The sequence below is a fragment of the Geotrypetes seraphini genome, chromosome 4, assembly GCF_902459505.1.
Source record: "Geotrypetes seraphini chromosome 4, aGeoSer1.1, whole genome shotgun sequence".
In the NCBI taxonomy this organism is placed as follows: Eukaryota; Metazoa; Chordata; class Amphibia; order Gymnophiona; family Dermophiidae; genus Geotrypetes; species Geotrypetes seraphini.
The window spans coordinates 165166353-165187521 of record NC_047087.1 but is presented as its reverse complement, the minus strand read 5'-3'; the positions used below and the strand labels follow the sequence as shown (position 1 = coordinate 165187521).

The following is a 21169-nucleotide window of genomic DNA, read 5'->3' as shown; positions in this document are numbered from 1 at the left end:
AATTCCGGCCCTGAGAATAAGGAGGGTGATTCCGAACCTGGCGGGCCCCCCTGACCATTTCGGCGCTGTAGGGAGGGAAGGAGGGAGGCAGGCTTTAGCGTGAGAGGGGAAGTGATCGCCGGTTACCGGCGCAGCCGAAGGCAGGACTGATGGCAGCTAAGAATTGCCTCCTGTCTCGCAGCAGAACTGGAACACTCTGAGGGACTTCTATACCATTCAGGCCTATTAAGTTGGGGAAAAGAGGGGAGGTACTGGAATGGGATGTGGGAAGATGGTGGGTTGGCTGGCTCAGGAAAGGGAAGAAAGCTGCTAAATCAGATAAGGAAGAAAAAAAGGAACACAGGAAGATGCTGGATATGGAGGTTGTAGGGCAGGGGTGCCCAATAGGTTGATCGCGATCATTTCAGCTTGACGTTGGGGAGAGGAAGGCTGATTGGCCCGGTAGATCGCCAAGGCAAAGTGAGTCGATCACGGAGCCCATCCCAGGCTCCGTGATAGACTCACTTTGCCTTGGCGATCTACCGGGCCGATCAGCCTTCCTCTCCCCGACGTCAAGCTGAAATGAATCATGTACAAAGGAGACAGTTTATGGAAGGAGCATAGAAAGAGGGAAGATACCATATGGAAGAGAAAGTGGGCAGGGACACTGGATAGAAAGGACAGAGAATGGAATGGGCGAGACAGAGGGTGAACAGTAGATGGAAGGGTTAGAGAGAGGGGGACAGACACTGAATGGAAGTGTGGGGAGAGGAGGGACAGACACTGAATGGAAGTGTGGGGGAGAGGAGGGACAGATGCTAAATGGGATAGGAGGGACAGATGCTGAATGGAAGTGTGGGGGAGAGGAGGGACAGACGCTGAATGGAAGTGTGAAGGAGAGGAGGGACAAACACTGAATGGAAGTGGGGGGAGAGGAGGGACAGACACTGAATGAAAGTGTGGGGGAGAGGGGGCTGACTGAATGGAAGTGGAGGGAGAGGGGGAGCAGATGCTGGAAGGAAGTGGGGAGGAGAAAGAAAAAAGGGCACATGCTGGATTGAGGGAAGAGGATAGAGTTAGATACTGGAAGGGTTGAGGGAAAGAGGTGGCGAGCTGTAGGTAGACAGTAAAAAAGGAAATTGATGAGAGGGTAGTAAGAACGTAATCTAGATGGATGCAGAAAATAAATTGAAAAGGAAATTGAGGGAAGAAAGTGATTGCAGAAGAGAGGTGTGGGAGAGGAGAGAGATGCCAGACCAATGGGTGAAAGGAGAGATGGAAGGGGGAGGCATACAGTTTCTGGAAGGAGCATAGAAGGAGAGAAGATGCCATATAGGGGCAGAGAGATGGCAGACAGTGGATGGAAGGAAGAAAGTAACAAGATGAGGAAAGCAAAAACCAGAGAAGACAAAGGTAGAACAAAAATTTTCTATTTATTTATTGCTTTAGGAGACATGTGTCACTGTTTCTGTGGTGTTGCATTATATGCAGAGTCCAGCTTCTTGCTGGTTCAATTTAACCTTTGTCTATGTATTTCTATTTTAGCCCCCCGCCCCCTTTTACAAAACTGTGGAGCGTTTTTTAGCGCCAGCCGTGGTGGTAGCAGCTCTGATGCTCAGAATTCCATGAGCGTCAGAGCTGTTACCACCGTGGCTAAAATCCACACTACAGTTTTGTAAAAGGGGGAGAGGTTAGTTTGTGATGACATTCCATACTAGGCGAAGGTGTTTTTTGTGTTCTGTGTGTTTGATAGACATGATTTTCTGTTAGGATTGACAGTGTAGGATTGATCTGTACTAGTCTGACTTGTTTAGTTTTCTGTTAGGATTGACAGTGTAGGATTGATCTGTACTAGTCTGGCTTGTTTAGTTTTACAATGGGTGTATTGATGTTGTACTGCTCACTGCAGTATGTAAGATGCTGCCTTTTCCTAGGTACTCATGTGTGATGTGTGACGTGTGGCTTGTTACTAAAAATCATGTTTTTCGTACAGATGGGGGGTGCCAAAAAATGATGGGCACGGGTGTCACATATGCTAGGTACGCCACTGAGCGGATCACAATTTAATTTTAATATATTGAATTAAGGCACATTGAAACTTCCTTCTCTGTCCTAAACTATTCACTAATCCCCCATCCCCACCCCAGATTCTATATATGGCGCTTTGAGTTGCACGGTCAAATATGGGCATGTGTCGAATTTGAGCATGCATTTTAGTTAACAAGCCAATCAATACCTATAATTGGCCACTAACAAGCAATTATTGTCACTAATTAGAATTTACATGTGCATCTTTTTAGGCATGATTTATAAAACAGGACTAAGCAGGTTTTTCCCACGCTGATTTTTTGGGGCACGATATAAAGAATTTCCACCTATGTACATAGTTATAGATTAGCATTTGCAGGTATATGGTATTCTAAGTATTTACATGCATGACTGCTGCATAAATGTTAGTGCTTACTTTATAGAATTACACCCTAAGAGGGTAATTCTATGGCAGTGCTGCCTGCCTGGCTGGCCCGGAACTTCCTTTCCGACATCAGAATTGACGTCGGTGGGGGGGGGAGAGAAAGCTGGTGGGCCCGGCGCTTATACTGTTCTGTTTACGGCGTCGGGAAGCAGGGAGAACGCAAAGGCAACACGAGTCTATCACGGAGCCCGGGATGGGCTCCGCGACCGACTCGCATTGCCTTCGCGATCTACTGATCGATCACGATCGACCTTTTGAGCACCTCTGCCCCGCTGAAGTCCGCTAAAACTTATATGAATGATAATGTTTTAATCTCAAATGCTGTGGTATAATTATATGATTATTTGAGGTAGAAGAAAACTTTTTGCTGTACGCGTGAGCTTATTATTGTGGGCTACATAATTTGTGAGAGGGTTCCACGTGGCTGTTAATAGGGCATGTTTTTGCAATTAATGTGATTTATCATTCTCAGTGTAGAAATTTTTTCATTGAAGTTACCCATTATTATACTGTTGCCCAATTTGCTAGCTTTCCTAATCTCTGAAAACATTTCTTCATCTGTTTGCTCATTCTGTCCCAGGGGATAGTATTATAACTAAAGTGACTATACGTCCTGTTTTGAACGGGACCGTCTCGATTTTGGATCCCCTGTCCCGTTGTCCCCGCACATAGCTTCAGGACGCCAAAATATCCCGTTTTCAGGCTGTGCACAAGGACAACAGGACAGGCGATCGCTTCCTGTCCCTCCCTGCCGCACCAAAAAAAATCGGGCTGGTCTGCCACAGCTGCTTCTCTGCTTACCTCCATGCTGCTAATCGCGCCCAGAAGCCTTCTTCCCGACGTCAATTCTGACGTCGGAGAGGACGTTCCGGGCCAGCCAATCGCTGCCTGGCTGGCCCGGATGTTCTCTCCGACGTCAGAATTGACGTCTGGAAGAAGGCTTCTGGGCGCAATTAGCAGCACGGAGGCTTTGGGGGAGGTAGGCAGGCTTTGGGGGAGGTAGGCAGGCAGGCATTTTGGGAGGGGGTGGGACAAAGGCTAGAAGGCAGTGAGGGGGACATAGGAAGGAGAGAAGAAGGAAGGAGAGAAAGAGGCAGAGAAAGGGGGGGGGTTGTAAGTAGAAGAAAGATTAGAGAGATAAAGGCCTGGACCAAAGGGGAAAGACAGGAGGCAGAAGCAGGACTATGGGAGGTGCAGACAGAGGGGGAGAGACCCTGAGGAAGAGCAGAGAGAGAGGCAAGATCATAACAGAAGAGGGAGAGAGAGGAAGACCTGGAGCAAAGGTACAAAGGAGAACTGACACCGGATCAGGGGGCACTAAGGACATAGGAAGGGGCACTAAGGATGTAGGAAGGAAGTGCTGGAGACACTAACGACATAGGAAGGAGGCACTGGGGACACTAAGGACATAGCAAGGAGACACTGGGGACACTAAGGACATAGGAAAGAGGCGCTGGGGGCACTAAGGACATAGGAAGGAAGGAGGGAATAGAAAGGGACAATTGTTGGGCGAGTACAGAAAGAAATGAAAGAAAGGATGCACTGTCAGAAGGAAACGCAACCAGAGACTCATGAAATCACCAGACAGCAAAGGTAGGAAAAATGATTTTATTTTCAATTTAGTGATCAAAATGTGTCAGTTTTGAGAATTTATATGTGCTGTCTATATTTGTCTATTTTTCTATAGTTACTGAGGTGACATCTTTGAAACCCCCCCAATATAAATGATATTTGACATTTTCTCTGCGTATAGGGTGCTTTGTGTTTTTTTTAATTTTATGGTTACCATTATGAAATAATAAGATAGTGTGTACATGAAAAATGAATGGAAGAAATTGGGGGTGGGGCTAGGGCAGGATTAGGGGTGGGGCTAGGGCGGGATTGGGGGTGGGGCTAGGGCAGGACTGAATATTAATAGATGTCCCATTTTGATGAAAAAAATAAATGGTCACGTTAAGTATAATCCTACCTGTATATTCCTTCCCTTCACAGATGGAATTTCTATACATATGGATTCCATACTGCTATCTATGTCATGCAGAATGTTTATTTTGTTTAATTCAATTTCTTCTTTAACATATACACTTCTCCCTCTGTATTTGCTGTGATAGAGATTAACAGAACCGCAAATACAGAAAAACCGCAAATAACTTTTTCATATGTTATTCGCTGTTTTCTAATAAAAACCATCGTGAATATGTTGAAACCGCGAATAACATGGTGGGAGACCGTCCTGTTCCTGAAGGAGAGGCAAAACACGGTGAAGACAGTGCTGGGAATTGGCGATTTTCTCTGTAAACGCTTGGAATCAGCAATTTCTCTATGCAAGCTGACATAATGGGGGGGGGGGGAGGAGCCAGCAAGCTAAAACCCGTGAATAATCAAAACCGCAAATACGGAGGGAGAAGTGTAGTGCAACTCCCCCTCTCCAGTTTGATCTACTCTATCCAAGCAATATAATTTGTGCCCAGGTAACACAGTGTCCCATTGATTGTCCTCCTTCCACTAGGTGTCTTGAGATGCCTATTATATCTACCTCATCATTCGGTGCTATATACTCTATCCTATTTATTTTTTAGACTTCTAGCATTTGTATACAGACACTTTAAATTGTGGGGTTTTTTTCTTGAATCTACAGAAGATGACAGGGATAATTTGAGTTCTTTATTCTGCCTTCCTCTGAAGCACTCATGGCTTTCTTTCACTATTATCAAAACCTCTCTATTGGGACTCCCTAAATACCCTGTTTCAATAGTGTCTTTCAAGGATACTCCACACTGAACTGCTCCTGGGCAATTGTTGGCTTTCACTCCCATCTTACTGTGTTACCCCGAAAATAAGCCCTAGCATGATTTTCGGAGTAGGTCTTAATATAAGCCCTACCCCCAAAATAAGCCCTAGTTAGATCTCCCCCGAAGCCCCTCCCACCCACCTGCCTTGCCGCGCAGCCTAATCCTGCTGACCCTCCCATCGCGAGACCGACATACCTCCCTCCAAACAGCAGCATCGGCAGCACTTTAAACAGGCTGCTTCGTGGTCTTCTCCCGACGTGGCACAGGGAAGGCCCCAATGGGAGAAGGCCAAGAAGCAGCCTGTTTAGAGTACTGCCAATGCTGCTGTTTGGAGGGAGGTATGTCGGTCTCATGGTGGGAGGATCGGTGTGTTTCTGCTGCGCAGGGGGATGGGAGGGAGGGATAGAAGCTGTGCAAAGTTCTGCTGCACAGGGGGATGGGAGAAAGATGCTGCAGAAGGAAGACACAAGGGGATGGGTGAGAGGGGAGGAAAGAAGCTGCTCATGTGGGGGAGAGAAAGAAAAGAGGAAGAATTGAGGTGGAGGAGAGGAAGGGATGATCATTGTACATGAAAAAAATAAAATATCCCCCGAAAATAAGCCCTAGTGCATTTTGTGGACCCAAAATTAATATGACAGTGTCTTATTTTCGGAGAAACATGGTAGTTTAAAAGCTCTTTTATCTTCTTTTCTGAAGGTACCTTTTAGGATAAGGCCCTCCTTTAGTAGTGCAGAGACTTGAGCCAGAGACTGAAGAGATTTAAAAAGGCTTTTATTAAACATGCATATATGCTGGACTTCTGGGCAGAACTGGCTGCATAAACAGAAGACCCCGAGAATTTCGGACACAAAGGATATATAGGGTCCTAACCAGTCCAAACCAGTTCTAACCAGCTCTGACCAAAAGGTAACAGCAGAGAGAAAAACAAAACCATAAATCCATCCTATAATCTATACATCAATGGCTAGCTAACAGGCTAACATCCTGTTGCCTCCTTGCCGTGCCTGGCACTTAAGACAGATACATAGAACAGGCCTGTATGTATACGTGATTTCTCAGAGCAATAAAGTGGAGTCACAGGTTGTTCTTTGTACTAATTATGACCCACTGATCTAAATTGGAGTTTCTTCATCTACACCGTGACCCGGCTATGTCAGCTAGCTAGGGATCCTTCATTCCTAACTTTTCTTCTGTAGGCTAGCTGACTAGCTGGGTTACGGGAGGTCAGGGCCATCTGTATCAGAGGTGGGGACTGGGTGATAGGAGGAAAGGGCCAGGACTAGGGCGGTGGTACTTTAGTCAATCGTAGTCCTAATAGTACGGTTAAGGGTTTTCAATAAACATGGTAACAGGCAAGGAAGAACACAAAGTATGACAGAGAATACCAGGAAAATTATGGTGAGGGCTTTAAAGAGTCCCGGTTTGGAGGCCCAATCAGTCAGTGAGTTGAGTCCAAACATATCAGCAGAAAAACCCTTCCAAGTCTGGACAGGAACGTGAGCTAATCTGGTAATCTTGTCTATGACCTCTTCAACCACAAATCCTTCATCATCCAGTTGTAGACAGCAGTTGGAAAGATTGAATTTGCCACATACCCCTCCTTCAGCGGCCAATAGATAGTCTAAGGCCAGTCGGTTCTGATAGATGGCGGTACGCATCATAGTGTTCGCTTTGGCCAAGGCTCCCAGGGCCCTAGCTGTTTCATTGGTGATAACTTCTAAAACCGCCTGCAGTCGTATGAGGCGGTTAAGCATGTAGATTGGGGTCCGGTACCCAAACATACCATCATCAGCCCAAGTAGCAGGACCGTAGACAGCAATGATGCGCTCCGGGGGCCAAGTGTCTTCCCATTTACCAATTTCCAAACTTCTTTCAGAACGGGCCCGTTGATCGAATACTGGGACAGCCAGATGTTCTCCTTCGGATAACGGGAGGAGGAAGAAGGCTGGTTTGATAGTGCCCAGAACACAAGTGCCAGTCCAATTTGAGGGTAGAGTGGGGTATGCCATTTTCCCACAGATCCAGTAGTATCCTTCCGGTGCAGCCCAAGGGGCAGAAGCAGGCAGGTTGAGGTAGACATTTAATGTGGTAGCATTGCCAGTAGTATTCCATCGTCTGGGTATTTTTAACTTAGGATCTCCGGTCCAATAAGTCCATCCGGGCTGAGAGGTACTGTTTTTAGTCCATAAGGATTGGCACTGCAGGTGTCCAACACGAGTGGTAAAGGATGGTCCGAGACGCTGTATGCAGTGTTTTGCCAGAATGGAGTTTTTCAGAGGCCAGCTGGGTGCCCCCGCAGACATAACAGTTTGTCAGATTTAAGGTGGCTCCTATGGCTTCAGCGAACTGTATGAAAAGGTTGCAGGTGGTGACAGAGGGCACAAAGTCTTGTTGGTCAAGTTTCATAAAAGTCTGGAAACACAATGCTGTGTTGTTCAGGGATTCGGTGTCTCTCAACGAGTTTGATGTGCAAGACAGTACCAGGGTCTGTGCCCTTACCGTATATCTGTAGGCCCACAAGATAGCGAGCTTTCCGGAGGCTATCATCGAGGTTCCATTTAAACGGCTGTAGGATAGTGAAGTTAAGTGGATTACAGTTCTGGAGGCCACAGTCAGAGGTAGTCACCCATTTTGGATAATATGGCTCGGGTGGTAGGCAGTCGGGTCATACCCCAAGTAGCCCAGGATACACATCTCCAGTAGTTACAGTAGTAGTGTTCGGAAGAACCTTCACAGTGGGACGGCTTCTGTCCCGCCAGGCACATGTATTTATCATTGTGCATATATTCCCTCCTCCATGCTAGGGCACCACAACATCCAAGGAAGGTGGGGTTCTTGTCCATGGCATGGCAAGCATCAAAGAGGACTGAGGCCGGGACATGGGGATTAGTGACCAGGGTTTGTTGAATCAGGGGGCCCTGATCCCAGACTGACCTGACCTCTATCCAAGTATCCCTATTAGTTGCTTTGGGGTCGAAACAGATCTGTGAATCTCCATTATTACATATAGAATATTCAACCTTGTTATATATACATACAGGGGTCACTAGTTGACCCTTACACTCATAATTAGTTTGAAATCTAATAACATTTTCCGTTTTGCCCCCATTGTCCACTAGTGCCACACAAGGGGCACACCCAGGCGTGGGAGGGGTAGGGGACATGGACAATGTTGGCAAGACGTAAATCACAAGCAGTAAATATACAACAGAGTTCATATTAAATATCTTGTCAGATCTCCGGATCAGACGTGCGTGATTACTCTTCCAGAGTGTGGGGTAGCCGCGTGATTTTCAGTTGAAGGTCAGTAGGCCCTTTTTCACAAATATACTCAGCAGCGGGCTTCACACGGCTGTAGTGAATCCAAGACTCGTGGCGGGACAATTTGACAGCTGTGGGAGAAGCAAGTAAGACAGTGAAAGGCCCTGTCCAAAGGGGTTTCAGCGGTTCAAATGGGGACAACTGATTGCGTTTACCTGGGGTACAGCGGATGCAAAATAGAACAGAAGGGATCAGTTTGGGCCATGGCAGGCGGCTTTCTTCTGCCGCTTTGCCGAGGAGGGTTTTAATAGTTCTATTGATGCGTTCAACTTGGCCAGAGCTCTGGGGGTGATAGGCCGTATGTAATTTCCAGGTGATTTGCAGAGCCCGAGAGACAGCTTGTGTGACTTGTGATATGTAGGCGGGGCCATTATCGCTGCCAATCACTAGGAGCAGGCCATAGCGAGGGATGATGTCATGGAGTAAAGCCTTTACTATTTCCCTACTTTTCTCTGTGCGCACTGGGTAGGCCTCTGGCCACCCAGTGTGGGAATCAATGAAAACCAGGAGGTAACGGAACCCATGGGAGGTTGGCAAGTGGGTAAAATCAGTAGAGAGGACTTGCATGGGGTGTGAACCGATAGGCTGGTGACCAGGAACGGGGGATCTGACAGAAGAGGGGTTGTGTCGGAGGCAAATGACACAGCGGAGCAGGACATGGGAGATGAGTTGAGAGAGATTCGGGATATAGAAATTCTGTCGGAGAAGAGTGCGGAGAGCTGGGTTACCGGCATGAGAAAAATCGTGTGCACGTTGGACAACAGTGAGGGCCAGGAGTTGAGGGACGTACAGGAGGGGGGTGGATGTGTGAGAGGAAGGTATAGTAATCCATCCAGATGGGAGGGTACAATGGCCAGATTGCTGCACGGCCCACTTGCGCTCGGGGTCAGTGTACTGGGGGAAAGGGAATGAAGGAAAGGTTGAGGGGAGGAAAGGGATAACAGAAGAGGGGTGTGGGCGGACCTTGGAGGGCCGCCTGGCGAGCCGAGCGGTCAGCCAAGGCATTACCGCGGCTGATGAAATCACGGAGGCGACGGTGGGCCCGGCAGTGCATGATAGAAACTTTGGAGGGTAGCAGGATAGCATCCAAAAGGTCCAGGATGAGTTGGTGGTGTTGGATAGGGGATCCAGAGGAGGTGAGGAAGGAACGCTGGCGCCAGAGGACAGCGTGGGCGTGAACAGCTAGAAAGGCAATTTAGATAGGAAAAAAACAAAAATGCAAAAAGGGAGAGAAAAATCTCCAAAAATGGCCAATGGTATGGTTGGTTTCCCTGGGGTACCCCACAAACCAAACAGATAGACAACACAAAGATTACAGGGCATAAACAAACATAGAAAACAGAAAAGGCGTGAAACTTTTCTTCCAGCTGGCAAGGATTCAGAGCTGAACTTAGATCTGCAGAGAAATGCACAGTGATACAAAAACAAACATCCATCATAGCACGAATCATAATTGGGTGCACACAGTGGCAAAGTAAAGTGCGATATAACACATGGCATAATAATCACATAATCATAAAAGGCATCTAAATGGTTACTGGAACGTCCGAAAGAGAAAACGTAAGAATGTTATCACTCTGGCTTGGTGCCCTGCCAATTACATTCATAAGGCAGACAGGGACGCAACTGCTAGGGTGTGCTTCAATCTTGAAAAATAAGCAAAACTTACTAGGTACAGTGTACAATGTTAAATATAGAGGTATTCTGAAGTATGGCAATGTCAATTCAAAGGAAAAAAAAGAAACATGTTAAATGTTAAGTGCAAGGTCATTTCAAGGTTACTGAAAGCAGAACATTGTCCTCCTTCTCTGGGTAGAAAAAGACTCATTGTAACAGGTCCAGAACAGCTCTGTATGTATGACTGCGAAGACAAAGAAGAGACATTTTAACGTGACACCACCCCTGAGGTCACTTAGCCATGTTCCCTGCAGGCAGACCTGGAACCCTTGTCTGCCACCTGGGTCCCGCTACACTCTGAGGAGTGGGCACTGCTGCAGACTAGATGTAGCTACTTTACTCTGCACTGTCCTTACATAATAACTACCCCCTTCCTCTGGAGTTTGAGCTACCAAGTTTATTTTAAAGGTATTTCTGTTTCCAATTGTATTTAGAATCAGATTGATAATAACACTTTATACAAACATGCATGGGAAGAAAGAATTCATAAAGAACACCAGGATAAAGACACAATACGGGAAAGCAAGGGAGACTGTTAGCACAAAAGAAGTAATCTCAATCCATCCGTTATCAATAAAACTCATTCATAAAGGAGAAAAAAAAAAAAGTTGACCACATTACACCGCTATTGATTAAGTCCCATTGGTTACCTATTAGCCACCAAATTACTTTTAAGATATTATTCTTGGTTTTTAAAGTTCTAGCTTTCAATGAGCCTCAATTCATGTCTAGAATGATCATTCCTTATTATGCCCCTCGTTCTCTACGATCATCATCACAAGACTTATTAACTGTCCCTTCCTTAAAAATTGTGGGTACAAGAAGAAATGACATGTTTTCTGTTACAGCGCCACAAACGTGGAATGTACTGCTACTGTACATCAGAAAAGAAAAAGATCTTATCTCTTTTATAAAACTCTTAAAAACTTTGTTATTTAACTTTGTACTTGTGTCTTAAAATTGTTTATCCTCTAAAATGTGTTTTTTTTTTTTTAATTGTTCAGCGCTTAGAATGTTTGTATAGGCGATTCATCAAATAATAATAAAACTTGAAACTTGAACTTGAATTATCAAGCCCATGTTTAGCAAATATTTCAATTTTCAGAAAAATATGGATACTTAACCTCTATCATTGTTAGTCTTGTACTTTAAATCCCCCAACACTGGGATACAAAGGCAGGGTGTGCCCAACACAAACCCCACATGTCTGACAAACGGTTGCTTTTTTTTTTTCTTCTTTTTTTTTTTATTACCAGCAGACACACTTTGACAACTGCGAGAACACGTAAACTATCTGGCTCAACTTTCTTTAAATTACTCACTGTCTGTAACAAATCCACTGCACGCAACATATATCTAAAATCACAGTCTTTATTCTCGTTCATCAGTGCGAACTCACATTCTTAATTCTGTCTTGATCCACATGCATTTTACCCTGTTAAGCAACTTACACTATCCTGTCTGCAACTTTCGGCAAAACAATCATGCTGGCTTGCTTTACCAACTTTTCCCAGGTTTCCAACCTAAATGCTATTTCCATCTCCCCGGGTAATTTCTCAACATCACCAATTTCTCGTTCTCTGTGTCTTGTCAGGTGTCCCCAGAGCTTTTGTTTTATTAATTTGACAAGTATGACAAAAAGTTGATTAAATTCCAAATACTAAGCCTTTGACAACAATAAAAATAAGGATGAAGAAAACAATAAAAAATCTTAGGGTCGCTATAATCGCCAGAAAAGGCAGTTGTAAAATATTTAAGCATGATCTGAAGGGGCTCGATGGTGTTCTGACCCATATTATACAATCTATATATGCACCCAACAAAAGTTCCAATTTCCAGAAACCAGAATCCTATATACCTCTCTGTGCTTCACAACTGATTAAGAAGTTACTAGACAGAAGAGATAGAGACAGGATAGAGAAGGAATCAACTTCTCACTTACCAAGACAGGTCCGGTACCGGCACAACAAAACCAGGAGCCAGAAATCTCCACCGATTCGTTCCTTCTCGAGGTGCAATCCGTTGTCTTCGACGAGAAAACCGTTCCTGGTCAACCACCAGGTTAATGCCGGCTATTACGGGTCTCGTAGGAGGCAAGGTTTGAAATCCTCCGAGGGAGACGATCGTGCCAAACAGGCTCAAGTCTGTAGATCAAGTCCCTGTTCGGCTGCGCCAAATGAAGGTACCTTTTAGGATAAGGCCCTCCTTTAGTAGTGCAGAGACTTGAGCCAGAGACTGAAGAGATTTAAAAAGGCTTTTATTAAACATGCATATATGCTGGACTTCTGGGCAGAACTGGCTGCATAAACAGAAGACCCCGAGAATTTCGGACACAAAGGATATATAGGGTCCTAACCAGTCCAAACCAGTTCTAACCAGCTCTGACCAAAAGGTAACAGCAGAGAGAAAAACAAAACCATAAATCCATCCTATAATCTATACATCAATGGCTAGCTAACAGGCTAACATCCTGTTGCCTCCTTGCCGTGCCTGGCACTTAAGACAGATACATAGAACAGGCCTGTATGTATACGTGATTTCTCAGAGCAATAAAGTGGAGTCACAGGTTGTTCTTTGTACTAATTATGACCCACTGATCTAAATTGGAGTTTCTTCATCTACACCGTGACCCGGCTATGTCAGCTAGCTAGGGATCCTTCATTTTCAAATGTTAATGCCAGCAGCCTGGTTCTGTCCTGGTTAAGGTGGAGTCCATCCTTTCAGAACAGGCTCCCCCTTTCCCAGAAGGTTGTCCAGTTCCTAACAAATCTAAACCCCTCATCCCTGCACTATCGTTTCAACCATGTATTGAGACTTTAGAGCTCTGCTGCTTCTTGGGTCTTGCGTATAGAAGGGGGAGCATTTTTTAAAATTCTACCTTGGAGGATCTGGATTTCAGCTTTCTACCTAAGAGTCTAAATTTGGCTTCCAGAACCTCCCTCCCACATTTTCCTATGTCATTGATACCTACATGTACCAAGACAGTCGGCTCCTCCCCAGCACTGTCTAAAATCCTATCTAAGTGACACGTGAGGACCGGCACCTATGCACCAGACAGGCAAGTGACCAGGTGCTCCTCATGCCCACCAGCTACCCAGCGGTCTACATGCCTAATAACTGAATCACCAGCTGCAACAGCTGTCCTAATCCTTTCCTCCTGGGCAGAAGCCTCTGGAGATACATCCTAGTATTAGAGGATATTCCATCCCCTGCTGAGCACATCCTGACTACAGGATTATTTCCTACTTCACCAGGGTGATGCTCCTCTTCTCCCTCCTCCATGGCAGAACAGGGGCTGCCAGACTGGTGGTGGGACTTCTCTATAACATCCCTGTAGGTCTCCTCTATTTACCTCTTTGTCTCCGTCAGCTCCTCCAAGTCTGCAACTCTAGCCTCAAGGGAACGGACTCATTCTCTGAGAGCTAGGAGCTCTTTGCAAGTACATACATATAACTGACAAATTTATAGAAAGATGATGCCATTTAAGATATTCAATCTTTCTTCTAATTTGGTCAGATCATATGGATCCCTAATGTCTTTCTTTCCTATACAAAATTGTAGTTCTACCCTCAAACCCCTTGTAATCAAAGTAGTTAAATAAGGTTATATATGTCTATCCGACCTGTAAGTGCTAATATTTATTTTCTATTTTTATAATTTACTAGAAGTTACTATAGGCAATATAACAAATTTTAATGAAACTTGATCCTTGGGCCTTGGGAGTTTTTATAAAGACAGGTAAAATATCAAAACGAAATGAAGTGTTGCGGATTCAGTTGGGGTGGTAGAGTTTTGTGTCATATTTTATTATTTTAAGCTTTGTGCTTTATTATTTTAATTTTAAATTGTATTAATTTGCTCATTTACCCCCCCCCCCCCCACCCAGTGCTGTTTTTAGCGCAGGCCGCAGCAGTAACAGCTCCGATGCTCATAGAATTGTTATGAGCGTTGGAGTTGTTACTACCACAGCTGGTGCTAAAAAAACAAGCTACGGTTTTGTAAAAGGGGGGGTTTAGCTCCTTAGTCAAGACTTCGGTAGCACTTCGGGTTTATGTCCACATCTCTTCCGTATTACATTTGCTCTCTTTCCCATTCCCTTACTACCACCTACCCTACCTGAACCTACTTTTCTGTCTTCCTATGTATGATTGTTTGTTTTCTATCTAAAATTTTTGAAGTTCCTTTCATTGCTTTTTTTTTTTTTTAACTTAGGTAAACCGCTTAGTTCTGCCTTGTCAGTTATAGCGGTATATCAAATACATAGAAACATAGAAATAGATGGCAGATAAGGGCCATGGCCCATCAAGTCTGCCCACCCCAATAACTTAATAAAATAGTTATTTTATTGTACTCTGCCCTTTACTGCCTTTGATTGAAAAATTATTAAAATTTTGATATTAAATTAAATTGTTAAGATTTACCTTGAAGAACAAGACTACACTTTGTGGTATTTCTGGCTTGGTATAAAAAAGGTTTATCATAAGGAATTTGTAGTATTTCAGGCTCCTAACGCTCAAACTCACGGCCCTGGGTCCACATGTGGCCCGCTAGGTACTATTTTGAGGCCCTCGGTATGTTTATCATAATCACAAAAGTAAAATAAAACAGTTTCTTGATCATATGTCTCTTTAGCTATAAGTTACAATATTATGATTAAGACTTAGGGCATGTTTTACAAAGCCGCATTAGCAGCTGCCGTGCAGCAACAGCCCCGAAGCCCTTTAAATCTCTATGGGCTTCGGGGCTGTTACCACGCTGCAGCCGCTAGCACGGCTTTGTAAAACAGGCCCTTAGCCAAAAGGAAAATTTTTTAAACTATAAAGAATTTTACCTCATGCAAAATTATCATTTCTTTAATAAGACATTAATTATTTTTTCTGAGGCCCTCCAAATATCTACAAATTCAAAATGTGGCCCTGCAAAGGGTTTGAGTTTGAGACCACTGTGCTAGAGGTTTATAGCGTGGGTGGGCACGGTAAATACTCCAATGCTCATTGAATTCCTATGAGTGTCAGTCAGAGCATTTACCTCGCCGGCCAGATGAAAAACCTCTAGCGCTGTTTAATAAAACCCAGTGTGAATCTTGAAGAACATTCATCAAACAGAAATGCCTGTGGTGAGCTATAGACAAAGTTTAATCATACCAGAGCTTACCGCAGCCAGACAATGGTCAATTTTCCATTTGCTAAATTAATGGCCATATGCTAATGGTAACATTAGTCTGCAGCCATTAACAAAATTTAATGTGTGAGTTCTTGCTGCCACCTGTTTAGTAGGCAGTAAGGTCCAAATTCTCTACAGCACTGTTGGCAGCCACCTTAAAAGCAACCGCTGATCACTTGTCAATCACATGATGGCGCCATGTAGAAAATCATGCCTCTGGCAAAGATAGGCACTGGAAATGTAGGCAAGGGTTTTCAAGGCCTACATTTCTGGCACCTACCTTTGCCATGAATCACATCTATGTAGGTGCTTTACGGTGCCTAATGCTACTTCCAGCATTAGCATGCCTACAATGGCATTAGGTGTCATAAAGCACCTATTTAGGCGTGATTCCAATGCCAGTATGCACCTTGAAAATCACTTTAAAACTTCTTTGAAATGGCATTTTTCACTTAACTTAGGTGTCGATAAGGTACCCACCGACATCTAAGTAAGGCACTATATATAGAATATGGGCCCCAGGGCTCACAAGTTAATCCTGTGCTTATCAGTTTAATGTGCAGTAATGTGGCTACGCTAACTGGTTTGCAGTGTCACGTTCACTCTCTGCTCCATCAGAGAAGAATTAAGAAAAATATTTTAGCATCTGGTTTGTATACACAAGTATTGGGCTTTTACCACAGGATGCCTCAGAGTGACCCATGGTAAGCGTGCCCTAGCACATATTGCAGCCCTTAGTACGTATAATGCCTTTTTTATTTGTTATCCTATTTTTTTAGATTTTAATTCTTCTCACCCTTTGACTTCTTTGAACATAGATCATGTTGAGTGCTGTAAAATGGGTTGCTTTGTTTGTATAGGATGATAATATGTGATATCTTCTGCTTCTTTACAGCAGAAGCTGACACAAGTGTGTTTGTCACCAACTCCCTGCAGCGGAGGAAGAAGGGCCTGCTGCGACCTACACATCAGCGCTGTAAGCCCCACCTCTTCATTGGGATGCCCCAGGACTTCAGGCAGATCTCCTCTATTATTGATGTGGACATCCTACCTGAGACCCACCGCCGCGTGCGGCTTCACAAGCATGGCTCGGACAAGCCTCTGGGCTTCTACATCCGTGATGGTATTAGTGTGCGTGTCACACCACAGGGTGTCGAAAAGGTTCCTGGCATCTTCATCTCGCGCCTGGTGAAAGGGGGCCTAGCAGAGAGTACAGGACTCCTGGCTGTGAATGATGAGATCCTTGAGGTGAATGGCATTGATGTGGCAGGGAAGTCACTGGATCAGGTGACAGACATGATGGTAGCCAACAGCCACAACCTGATTATCACTGTAAAGCCAGTGAATCAGAGGAACAATATCATTCGGAGCAGCAAAGCCTCAGGGAGTTCAGGTGTGTCCACAGATAGCAACCCCAGCCAGCAGACTCCTAACTCATCCTCCCTGTATATGAACAATTACAGTAAGGCAGAAGGGGAGAGTGATGAGGAAGGTGACATCATTATTGAGACTGACAGCACACCCCATTTCATCCCCCTAAGCCTCAACCACAGCAGCTGCATCAATGGGGAGCTGCAGAAGGACTTTAAGCAGAGTTTATCTCTGCACAGCTCCCAGGGCTCCTTGCATCTGCTGAACAATCACAATGGCAGCCCCAACCACATTGGACAGCATCAGAGGAGCACTATTAAGGAGGATGGCACAGTAATAACGTTATAGTTTTCACAGAATGAACTGCTTGGCTTTTTTTTAAATGTTTCACCAGTGACAGAAATCATTTGGTGACAGTGAGACTTTTGGAACTCCTGTACCTGCTTGTGGGCTTCCAGCTCTTGCTTATTGAACCCTTAAAGGCCAGAGATTATTGCCCAAGGCTACCTCTTCCACAACAGGAAACACTTCAGGCACAGCCTTCACTGTGTATCACTTCCCAGTTATACCCTTCTACTTTGCAACTCCACTTTTAATATCTGCAAATTTCCCCACATATCCTTCCAACTCTCCCTACATTCTTTACTGTCTAATTTTTAACTAGAAGTGGGGAAACTTACCATGGCACTCTTCCCACCTCTATCTCTCTTTAATATCTGATTAGTGCTGGGTGATTCCCTTAGAATCAGTATTCGACTGAACGGTCTGGATTCAATAATATTGATGGTAATTGTATGATATTGAAAAGGACGCCTCAGCCCCACCACTCCACCGCAAAAAAGTCGCTCAAATCGCGGGAAGCATAATGTGGTGCTTCATCATTGGCTGTCATTTAACATTTATTGTTAACTCAATACTTTTTATTTGTTTTTCTATAGTTTTACTACTTATGTCATAAATATATTATAGTTATAATGCATTTGTTGCTGATAAACCAACTTAACATGGTACTTATCTCAGCCAACCCTGGGGAGTCCGACCCGACATGTTTCGCACAAGAATTGTGCTTTCTCAAGGGTCTCCCTAGAAAATTGTGTAAAAAAAAACGGATTATAGCTATAATCCAATTAGAAATTTTTCTATTTATAATTGTGCAAAATGCATTATTTAAAATATTTGTGAAGTGCTCAGACCAAGAAACCCATATAATAGTGATGTCACTACAATGAGGTTTACAAGGGGACCATCATCGCCTTCACAAGTCCCCTGCCCTCCCTGTATATTAAAGCCTATCTAAAGCCTATCTAGTAAGTACATCCAGCTTGTGGTACTTATCTGTATTGGGGAGCAATTAATGATGTTGACTCTCATTGGTGACTTATTGAAATAAAAATACTAGTGCTTCAGTAAAATCCTGAATGTTTTTTTCTTATCTGATTAAATTCCCGTCCCTCCGACCCGGATTTCGTCTCTTCGTCAGCAATTATTGTCACAGATTACAAAGAAAGTTATCTCTCTATTTTGTAGTCAATCAAAGTAAAAAAAACGGAGTCATAAACGTACAATTGCGTATAGTCTCCATCCTATCACAGATTATAACATTAAAACTTAAATTAATCGAAGAGTGCCTCACCGAGGTAGCCGCCGTCAATTTAAGTTTTAATGTTATAATCTGTGATAGGATGGAGACTATACGCAATTGTACATTTATGACTCCGTTTTTTTTACACAATTTTCTAGGGAGACCCTTGAGAAAGCACAATTCTTGTGCGAAACATGTCGGGTCGGACTCCCCAGGGTTGGCTGAGATAAGTACCATGTTAAGTTGGTTTATCAGCAACAAATGCATTATAACTATAATATATTTATGACATAAGTAGTAAAACTATAGAAAAACAAATAAAAAGTATTGAGTTAACAATAAATGTTAAGTGACAGCCAATGATGAAGCACCACATTATGCTTCCCGCGATTTGAGCGACTTTTTTGCGGTGGAGTGGTGGGGCTGAGGCGTCCTTTTCAATATCATACAATTACCATCAATATTATTGAATCCAGACCGTTCAGTCGAATACTGATTCTATGGACATTTATAGTGGCTGGATTATCATTATATGACAAGTGGCCAATTTAGGAGTAGCTTTGGGTGATTCCCTTAGGCATGCCTTTGAATTGGTTTATTGTTCTGAGGTGATTGTTTATTGTTCTGAGGTGATTGGTTATTGTTCTGAGGGAATTCAGGAATTCCCTAGCCTTTTTTTTTTTTTTTTTTTTTCAGAAACCACCCTATTCCACGTAGAATCAGAGGACAGAGAAGTCAGATACAGTACTTCTCAGGCCAGAATTTAATCTAGGGAGCTGAGCCAAAGAATCTCTAGGAGCTGGTTCTTTTGTCATGCTTTCATCATCTTCCAGTTTCTAGGCTATGAATGTTGCCATCTGGCTCTTCCTCTCTATAGCCTCTAGACCAGTGGTCTCAAACTCAAACCCTTTGCATGGCCACATTTTGGATTTGTAGGTACTTGGAGGACCTCAGAAAAAATAGTTAATGTCTTATTAAAGAAATGGCAATTTTGCATGAGGTAAAACTCTTTATAGTTTATAAATCTTTCATTTTGGCTAAGTTATAATAATAATATTGTAATTTATAGCTAAAGTGACATAAGATCAAGAATCTGTTTTATTTTACTTTTGTGAATATGATAAAAATACTGAGGGTCTCAAAATAGTACCTGGCGGGCCGCGAGTATGAGACCACTCCTCTAGACCATGTTTGTCCAATCTATGGCTCTGGGGCCAGAAACTGGCCCTCCATGTGCTTTTTTCTGACTCTTGGAAGCTTGGTAATTCATGTGGTGCTTATAGCAAGATTCATAGGAGCCAACTTTTGAAAATGCTTGGTGGTGCTGAACTTAAAACTCAACAAATTTACCCTTACTCAGCAAAGAAAAACAAAATACATCTGGTAGGGAATGGCCAGCCTGTATGTAAATGTGAAGAGTAGGGCAAGTAATGTGGACAAATCAAAAGCTAGAGTCCTGCCACTCACTCCTCCCCCTCACAGCTTGTCAGCAATATTCTCTATCGCTCTTACCACCCCTACCCCCCTCCCCATCCATTCAGGCCATCTTTAGCACTTTCTCCAACCAGTCTCTCAGCCCATCGTCTATACCACACTTTTTTCTTTCAGTTTTTTCACTTCCCCTAATTTCTTTTTCTTTCTTGCTCCTTGTTCTCTTTCCCTTCCTCCCTAATCCCTCTGCACGTTTTAATTTTTTCTTCTCTTGCATAGGCATAGTTTAATATTTTATGTTTGGGAGCAGGAACTTTAATAGCTGTCTTCCTGCTCCGCTCCCTTAATCTTTTTTAGCCTGTTCTGCTTCTTATTTTCCCTTTACCCAAACTTCTATTTCCCTACACTCCCCAGCACTCCATTGCACTTTTCCCTAACCAATTGCTATATGATGCAGGTTTAGTGGATTGAGGTTGGGGAGAGGAGCTCCATGAGAAAGGTTTAAGGTATGTTTGTGAATGATTGAAGGAGGTATGAATTATGCAGTTGAATAAGGGGATAAGAAGTGGGGGAATGAATAGGGTTACCAGATGTCTGGATTTACCCGGACATGTCCTCTTTGTAGAGGACTGTCTGGGTGTCTGGATGGTTTCCTGGACTGGAGGGAGTTTGTCTGGGTTTTGGACTCATTCTTTCCAGTCCAGCCCCCACCCTGGAAATAAATAAGGATCTCCCATCTGCCTATTTCCATGATCATATACCTCTTCCAGTGCTGCAATTTCCAAACTTTGAGCAGCTGGCAGTGTTAGCAACATGATCCTGCTGCCATCAGCCTGCCCCAGAAGCCTTTGCTGTGCAGCAACTTCCTGTTCCTGCATAGATGGGACACTGCAGAGCAAAGGCTTACAGGGCAGGCCAACGACAGCAGGATCATGCTGCTAACACTGCTGGTTGTCGGCTGCCCAAAGTTTGAAATTGCAATGCTGAGGAGGTATGTGGGAACACAGGGGTGAGAGAGAGGCTGCACTGGAGGGTGGGGCAGGGAAAGGGCGAGGCTAGTGGGAGGCAGGAATGGGACAGGGCACTTTGGGTGGAGCAGGGGCAGGGTCATGGGTGGGATTGGGGCAACTCATGAGTGGGACCAATTCAGGCTTATGTTTCCTCATTTTTATTTTTTTTTTTAGTTACAAATATGGTAACCCTAGGAATGAATAAGAGGATCAGAGAGAATATGGGATAAATGAGTGTATGAGATAAGAGATCATAGGTGCTGTGTTTGGGGTAAGTACATGAGTATGAGTAGATTTGAGGGGTACAGAAGGGGACTACAGGGGATCTTAGGAAGAGGTGTGAGAAAATGAGTGAAAGAAGAGATTATGT

General features: G+C 44.0%; 1 protein-coding gene across 5 annotated transcripts in view; it reads left to right on the top strand.

Annotated features, from left to right (window-relative positions):
• The window catches only part of PARD6A (par-6 family cell polarity regulator alpha), a 203423-nt gene extending 185887 nt beyond the window's left edge, over positions 1 to 17536 (top strand). For 4 of the 5 annotated variants that reach the window (XM_033943456.1, XM_033943453.1, XM_033943455.1 and 1 more), the window contains one exon: positions 16301 to 17536. In XM_033943456.1, the coding sequence (XP_033799347.1) occupies positions 16301 to 17124 (824 nt within the window). In that variant the 3' untranslated portion in view covers positions 17125 to 17536. The remainder of the gene's footprint in view (positions 1 to 16300) is intronic. The other variant, XM_033943454.1, reaches the window with a different exon arrangement.
• The last annotated feature ends 3633 nt before the right edge of the window (positions 17537 to 21169 follow it).